The sequence below is a fragment of the Carassius auratus genome, chromosome 21, assembly GCF_003368295.1.
Source record: "Carassius auratus strain Wakin chromosome 21, ASM336829v1, whole genome shotgun sequence".
In the NCBI taxonomy this organism is placed as follows: domain Eukaryota; kingdom Metazoa; phylum Chordata; class Actinopteri; order Cypriniformes; family Cyprinidae; genus Carassius; species Carassius auratus.
Window position 1 is genome coordinate 2,284,622 of NC_039263.1, and position 8,254 is coordinate 2,292,875.

General features: G+C 43.1%; 1 protein-coding gene across 2 annotated transcripts in view; it reads left to right on the plus strand.

The window, feature by feature from the left end:
- The window catches only part of LOC113038202 (follistatin-related protein 4-like), a 185,296-nt gene that overhangs the window by 110,019 nt on the left and 67,023 nt on the right, over positions 1–8,254 (plus strand). For both annotated transcript variants that reach the window (XM_026195460.1, XM_026195459.1), the window contains exons 5-6: positions 4,734–4,915; positions 5,781–5,901. In XM_026195460.1, the coding sequence (XP_026051245.1) occupies positions 4,734–4,915; positions 5,781–5,901 (303 nt within the window). The remainder of the gene's footprint in view (positions 1–4,733; positions 4,916–5,780; positions 5,902–8,254) is intronic.

The following is an 8,254-nucleotide window of genomic DNA, read 5'->3' on the forward strand; positions in this document are numbered from 1 at the left end:
ACGCGTGAGCAGGGGCGGATGCAGGGGGCTGCCCTCGGCGACGAGCAGGCTGGGGCACTGCAGCCGGCGGGTGGGTGGAGATAGCAGCAGCTGCCCGCCGGGGCAGGATGTGTCGGATCACCTCAGTCTGCTTCTGGGCAGCCGAGAATTGCTGGGCCAAAATCTCGACTGCGTCGCCGAAGAGGCCGGTCTGGGACACAGGGGCATTGAGAAACCGGACCTTGTCGGTGTCCCTCATGTCTGCCAGACCCAGCCACAGATGGCGCTCCTGGACCACTAATGTGGACATCGCACGACCCAGCGAACTCGCGGTGACCTTCGTCGCTCGAAGCGCAAGGTCAGTGGCGGTTCGGAGCTCTTCCAGAAGCGCTGGATCGTGACCACCCTCGTGCAGGTCTTTCAGTGCCTTAGCCTTGTGCACCTGCAGTAACGCCATAGCGTGTAAGGCGGAAGCAGCTTCCCCGCAAGCTACATAGGCACTGCCGGTCAGACCAGACGAGTGCCTACAGGCCCGGGAAGGGAGCACCGGGTCTCCACGCCAGGAGGCGGCGGACTTAGGACACAATTGCATCGCTACCGCCCGCTCCACCGACGGGATTCCTGAATACCCCTTCGCTGCACCGCCCTCGAGGGTGGTGAGGGAGGAGGAGCCCACCGGCTGGTTTCTGGCAGTAAAAGGTGCCATCCACGACTTGGTGAGCTCGTCATGCACTTCCGGAAAGAAAGGCACTGGGGTGGGGCGCTGAGAACCAGCGCGCACCACCCCGAGAAACCAATCATCCAGCCGTGAGGGCTCGGGACGCGGTGGGGGATTCCACTCGAGCCCTACCCTCTCGGCGGCCCGGGAAAGCATAGCTGCCACTTCGGGATCCGAATCAGGCTTTGTCACCATCCCAGAGGACGGTAGCGCAACCGAACCGTGATCCGACAGCTCTCCCTCCGATGCTGAGATCGACATCTGGTCGGGGGGAGTCCCACTGGATACCGCTGGTACGCTCCTTGAAGAGGGCCCAGCGCGTTCCGTGGGTTGCTCCACTGGATCGGAGGTGCTAGAGGAGTGATGGTCCCCAGAGGGTTGGTTCCCTGCGGGGTTTGCCACCACTGTGATCCTCAAACCACTCGCGCTACTGCCGGAAGTGGTTCTCGTCTGTCGGCCGCCAGAACGAGCCCCAGATCGCGGCCGCGGCAACGGGACTCCGCCCCCCTGAAGGTAGCGGAGCCTGGTTTGCAGCTCCGAGATGGTCATATTCCCGCAGTGAGAACATGACTCATCCACGAAAGCCACCTCAGCGTGCTCGACGCCCAGACACGTGAGGCAGCGATCGTGACCATCACCCGGTGCCAGGTAACGACCGCACCCAGAAACGCACGGGTGAAACGGCATCCTTATAAGGACGATCCGTCGTCTTTACAAAGACGCACCCGTGAAGCTCTTTTAGAGAGAATTTGCTCTTTTAGGAAATGCTCTTTCAGTGCTGAGGCGCACAGGGGGGATGGCCGCTTGCAACACGACAGGGGTAGTGCAACCTGAAGTGTGCAAATCCACTCGACACAGGAACGACCGCCGCTGAAGCGCCGTCTCGCCAACACACGAAGCTTCCGAGAGCGTGCTGAACCCGTAGTTCACAGCAGACACAGTTGAGCAGAGCGATACTAACGCTCGGCTCCGAAGCGAAAAGCTGGTATGCATTGCACCTGCTGCCCTCTTATACTCACGCAGTGATCAGCGGCAGCTGGATGCAATAATTGCATGCCAATGTGCATTGGCTCGTTTAGTTTACACTCGAAGTAGATTGGTCTATCGAAGCGATATCCCATATTCGTCGGTCATCCGACGTGGCGTCGAGAGTGACCGACTGAAAGGGAACCACAGTTGAGGATGTATTGAACATCCCTGATCAGTTATTCATCACAGCATGGCTTCACGGGCGTCCCGTACTGATGCTAAAACACTCAGGAACAGAAGAGCTTCTGCTGATTATACTGTGAAATTTGCTGTTTGATTAGATAACACATCTTTACATTCCCATCAAGTCTTCATTAGTCACACAAAATGCCAATGAACTTTTATTTCTTGGTAGAAAAGAGGCGTATACATAAATAAGTAAAAGGTCAGAAGATATGGGTTCTAAAGCTCCAGAGAAATCAGACGAGCTTGCGATCTCTCGTTTTGGACGGTCTAAAGGCCGCTGGGTAGCAGCAAGACAAAGTGACAAAGAGGAATGGATCTGACTGAACCTAATAGAGCACTGAATCGGTCACAGCTGTTTTGAGAGTTTTCAGAGTGTTTTCAAACGGAGCTCTGTCAACATGCCATGGTAGCATCTGCTCAGCCGTGTGATTAGACTGTGCTATTTAACCTTACAATGTATAGAGTTTATAGCGTTTTTAGTTTATTTGAGGGCCATCTTAACCAACTAAATCAAAAAATGTGTTTTTAGTTGTCATGCATATTTGCGAGGCAGCAGGGAATCAATATAATACTTAGTGAACATTCATTCATTCACTCAAACAATAAAAAAGACAATTTATCCTATAATGCAATGCAATGTAGTCACATGATTGCTCTCTCTGAAATGTGCTTCATTGCACTCTAGATATTTTTATCATGAGTGTGAAAGCGAAAAAGAAGAGCTGTAGACCTGTGTGATACCTTGCATGTTGAAAAAAAAAATGAAAGAATTATTTTAGGATTAACTCATATTTATGGCATGTCATAACAATTTATACATTTAGCAATGACCTTTCCCTTAGCACTTGAGTGATAGATGTACTTCATTTCCCTGTTTGAAAAGTACCAAACAGAACGACCTGTCAGAGTCGTACGTGATTGATCAATGAGGGATTGTGGGTAAGAAGAGCAGGTTTGTGTATGGAGACGACCCTGATGTGATGTTAACAGACAGGCTTGACATTGAGGTTATTTACTGTACAAATATGTGCTGCAGGAAAACAGAAATATTATTTGAATGCCAAAACAGGATGATTTCCCCTGTACTGACAAATGTAAAGAATACGTTTTAATGTATCCCCTGCTGATGTAGTTTCTATATCTACAGATATTTTAGTGTGTAAGCTTTCTGAAATGCTTCAAGTGAGAGAACTGTCACATATTTATGGCCAATCGTGGCATAATATTAATACTTCGCAATTGCCAAACGAGAGAAAAATCAGCGTTGGTGATTAAAATAAAGTGTTACCTGCCAGTTTGTTGTTGTTGTTTTTTTTTGTACCTTGGAAAACAATATGGCTTAGTTTATTTTATTAAATCTTAAAGACATTGCAATTATATAAATATGTAATCTGATGCACTGCGTGTTTCAGAGTTTGATCTTTTCTGTGTTTTTACTGTCTTATAATATGCATTTAAAATTGCAACATACCCCAAACATCTTTGTGGGTAATGAGAATAATTTATAAATGTCTTGTCAGCAAAAGAGAAGCATTTCAAAAGAGAAGTTTCCCTGCGACTTTCTAACAAATAAAAGTTCTGTGCAATTTTATTTATTTATTTATTTTACCAATTTAACCACATATTACAACTGCATTGACTCTAGAAAAATGCAGGTTGTGGCACCCAAAATTGCAGAAATACTACACAGTGCAGTGTAAATTCAAATCCAAATGCATTCTCTTGGAAATAGGCGACATAATAAAATATCCCGATCGGCACCTGACTACTTTATGATCTCCATAAAATGGATCATTTTATGAGCTGAGTCCAAACCAACAAGCCCGATAAAGCTTAATAACAATAATAATAAGCAGACATGGCAACACTTTTCCGGACATAAGCGAAAAACGCTTGCTCTGTCAACTTTGGTTTTAGTTCAAATCTGTGTATATAATGAGTCTTTGGTAGCTGTAATATTATTGTGCTCAACAAATAGCGTACACCAAATGCACAATCTGGCAAAACGCTGCTATGTTTTCGGTCACATGAAACTGCAATTTAAGGGATTCACTCCCGTTTTTTAATGTGGTGTCACTCCTGAAGTTGCACAGTGTGGATGCAGCCAGTAATGCACACCGCACGCTGTCATCCCAGTGTGTTATTGAGATTGTTCAGTTCCTGCAGTATACTGTGATGGTCAGAAGCTGCCGGCGGTTAGCATCAGTTACCGTTGACTGCTGTTTTCTTCATTAGATGTAGTGAGACTCCTCTCAGCGGGCGGCTCTGATCCGTCATGTAGAGCAGTGTCACCTAATGACTTATTCATACCATATTTCCTCCTCTCATCAGTTGAGCAGAGCTTTGTATAAAATGTCGTCTTCTGTGCTGCCTCCGTGCCGGATACAAGAAACAATCTTCCTCCCACTCGAGGGGTCTCAAAGAGCTGCTCAGCGGGTGGGCTGTGTTTGCATAATTTTATTGCCAGTGAGGAATAAACAGTCACTACCACACTTGATTAATCATGGTTCTCATTTTCCCAGCCGTCTTTTATAGACATAAGTGCTGCGGAGCCGCATGGGAATTAATGTGACAGTTTTAAACATGCTTGCTAATCCCTCACCGCCGAAAGAGAAGCTGCGATACAGCTAAAGTGTCTAAATGGGAATGTTTACCTTTTGTCTTTGGGTGTAAATCGCAGGATTACAGTGAATTAATTGAGACCCCTGCACTGAACGACTGTACAATAATGCAAATGGCAAACACACGTTTGTGCATTAATGCAAATGCAAATGCATTTGGTCATATCCAGCTAATTAAATTCCTCTGGTGTGCTTTACAGGAGACACGTGCACCATGGCGGAGTACAACAAGCTGAAGAGCATGCTGCTGGACATGCAGCCCAGGGCCTCCATCGACGGGCAAGCAAACGCCATGGACCAGAGGAGGATCCTAGTGCACACGATGTTCAAGTATATAGACAGAAACCAGGACGGCCGTCTGAGCAGTGAGGAGCTGGCAGAGGTGAGCGTCCCATAGGATTGCAGTTCAAGAAGATTGAGGAAGGGATAGTGTATCTGAAGAGGTTTATTTTTCTATAATGACCGCCGGACTGCACATTGTCCTGCATGTTGGGTCAAAGATTTCAGAGTCATTATTTACAGAATCATTACAAACCAATAATCTGTGGTTTGTGAATTGATAAAAACGAATAATTAATGAAATCATAAAAATGGAAAATAAAAATAATATAAACACTTGAACACTGAAAATATAAGTGTTTTACTTGTGTTCCTGCATGTCAATGTGATCATCAACTGAGATCAGAAAACTGCAAACGTTAATGTGCTATTAAAATTATTTTTCAAGTAAATATTTTATTTTAATGGGTTTTGGCTAACGAAACGTATGGACATTACATTACGTGCCCAAAGTGTTCAGGGTCTGAAATATTTTTGTGGCCAGTAATTTGAAGAATTCTTTGTTTGTCTAACACCTTGAGAGGTGCTTTCCCCTCAAAGTTTTGCATTTGTTAACACTATCGGGTAGGTTTAGGGTTGGTTTTGATTTAGGGCATGTTTTCAACACGATAGAGCATAAACTTTTAGTGACAGTCCCCGGATATTTGAATTCTGAGCCACCGCAATATGCACCTGAAGCAACATAAAAACAGAGCAATACATACCAATTTCAATGTGATAAAAACATGCCAGGGTTCAAATAATGCAACCAGTGTTTGAGCGCAATTGTGGCGAAACGTTCAGGAAGGTATGTAAAAACGGTGTTGAACAAAAGTGCACAGAGGTATGTATTTATATGAGAGCAGGTTGACTCCATTACAACCCAGCACTGTGTGTAACTGAACTGAGTTCTTCCTGTTCTTTTACAGATCTCCGTAAAGGAGCATTTAGAAAATATCTTACTGGAGTGCACCATGCAAGACCTCCTGCGTTACGACGATTACAACAACGATGGTCACCTGACCCTTCAGGAGCTCTACACGGCCTTCCGTGAGTCCTACACTACAAATGAGCCTCTCTCACCATGTGGCAAATCTGCTAATTTTCTGTCTGCAAGGCACCATTACGTCTCTCTCTGAAGCACTTTGCACATTTGAGGCGAAGCGAGCACCTGATCCTTTGGGCCAATGAATGCTAATCATGGCCTGGTGATGAGAGATGAGTGCTTTTGGCTGAAAAAGAAAGATGAGATGGCAAGCCCAGATTATCTCGTATCATCCATCGCCCCGCGCCGCATAAAGCAAACGGCCTCATTTCATTCGTTTCAGGAATTGCCAATGCAATTCGAAGTCCCAGTTTTCTGAATGAGCAACTGTGACTAAAATTATCCATTCACTCCACCAGGAGACCAATCAAAGCATTAGAGGTGCCTTGCGACCCTTACTTTAAGATTCAACTGTCGGGGCAAAACACACGGCTCCATTAACCAGTGCCAGTCGTTAACCTCACTAATGCCGGGTTTTAGCGAAATGCTTGTTGTCATTATAAAGTCCCTTTGCTTTTGTGTCCAGCTGGCCCGTGCTGGTTCTCAGGTGAGGAGGTCGAGTGTACGAGTGTTGGTGTAAGAAAACATTGCATTTGTCAAGCCCTTCCCAAGGTTAACCGTGTTGCCGCAGTGGGATTTTGGAGGATATCATCTGCAATGAGGGAGGAAGGATCACTGTTGCAATTGACAGACTCGGGTGTTTCATACAAACAAACATCCCACTCCACGCTCCTCTGTTTGTTCGGTGCATTTCAATCTGTAGGGGAAAGACACGAGCGTTTACTATAGTTCTTTGTGTAACAAAATCATTATCATGCTTTATTGTGTGCTTTACATATGCTGTTCAACTATAAGCTGGAGTTGAAACATATGCACATTCATGAGCTTTTGATTTTTACCAATTTGGTGACACGTTAGATTATAGGGAACACATATTCACTTTGTTTTCCCTCAACAGACTGCTAATTTGTTTAAGTATTAAGTTTAGGTATAGTGTAGGATTAAGGGATCCAAATTATGCAGAAAAAAAATTAATTAATATGTGTTTATAAGTAATAAACAGCCAATAGGCTGGTAACATGCATGATAATAAGCAACAAATAATGAATAGTGAGCAGAATTATGTGATCTTTGTTTATTGTTTTATTTTTATTTTATTTTTTTGTTTAAATGTTATAATGTGAAATGTCCATGTTTTGTCTTAGTTGCTTGCTAAAAATACAGTTTAAAGGGATAGTTCAACCAAAAATGAAAATTCAGTAGCACTATAGTATAGGGAACATTTCTCACTATTAGCTAGTTGCTTATTAGCATGCTGATTATTAATATGGTTACCAGCATCTTTCAAAATATCTTTTAGTGTTTAACTGAGGAAAGAGTATTTTTTTCTCATTGATACTGCCATACAATTTGGACTAAATCAGGTTTTAAACTAAACAGAATTTTTATAAATGGGCAATGTAAGTTTCCGGAGAGGCCATAGAAAGTCATGGGAATTCATCTGTAATAAAGCGTGGGAATCTTATGTCTGGGTCACTCACTATTAAATTTGCACTGTACATTAGAGTTTATTCAGACGTGAGGTTTATAAGAGCAGATCATGCAGCACATAAATATGAGTAAAGCCCTTATAACATTAATCTGAAAAGACTACAGCTTGAATTAATCTGACAGTGCTGGATTTCAGTGCTTTCGACCAAAATAAACCCTATAAGCCTAATGATAAACTTCAGTTTCTGGGACAGAAATGACAACAGTAAAAAACTAATGAGAAAAGAAGAAGAAGAAGAAGAAGAAGAAGAAGAAGAAGAAGAAGAAGAAGAAGAAGAAGAAGAAGAAGTGTAGGGTTAGTGATTTGAACAAACTCCTATCACTAACATTGCTGGAATATAAAGTAGATTAAAAAATAATAATAATCTGACACACTTAATTACACTAACTACAACTTTTGCCTCAATAAGCTCCTAATTTGCTGAATATTAATAGTTAATAAGGTAGTTATTAAGTTTAGGTATGGTTTTGATTATGTGCATTATAAGTACAAATAAACAGTTAATATGCTAGTAATATGCATGCTAGCTAATATTAAGAATTGGTCCTTAAAATAAAGAGCTACTGTAAGTCATCTAATCTGTTTTCTGCAAAACTTTATTTATAAAAGTCTGTTTGGCCCAATTTCAATCCGAAAAAGTAATATATTTGGTAAAAATAGCTCTTAAGACACAGTTTTAGCATAGTGGTTATTGTTTGTTTATGCAACTTACCCAAAAGATCAGAAAGATGCTGACAATCCACCTAGAAACCAGCCAGAACACTCTAGCAATGACCTAAGACATTTTGGAGCTACTCTCAATCAAC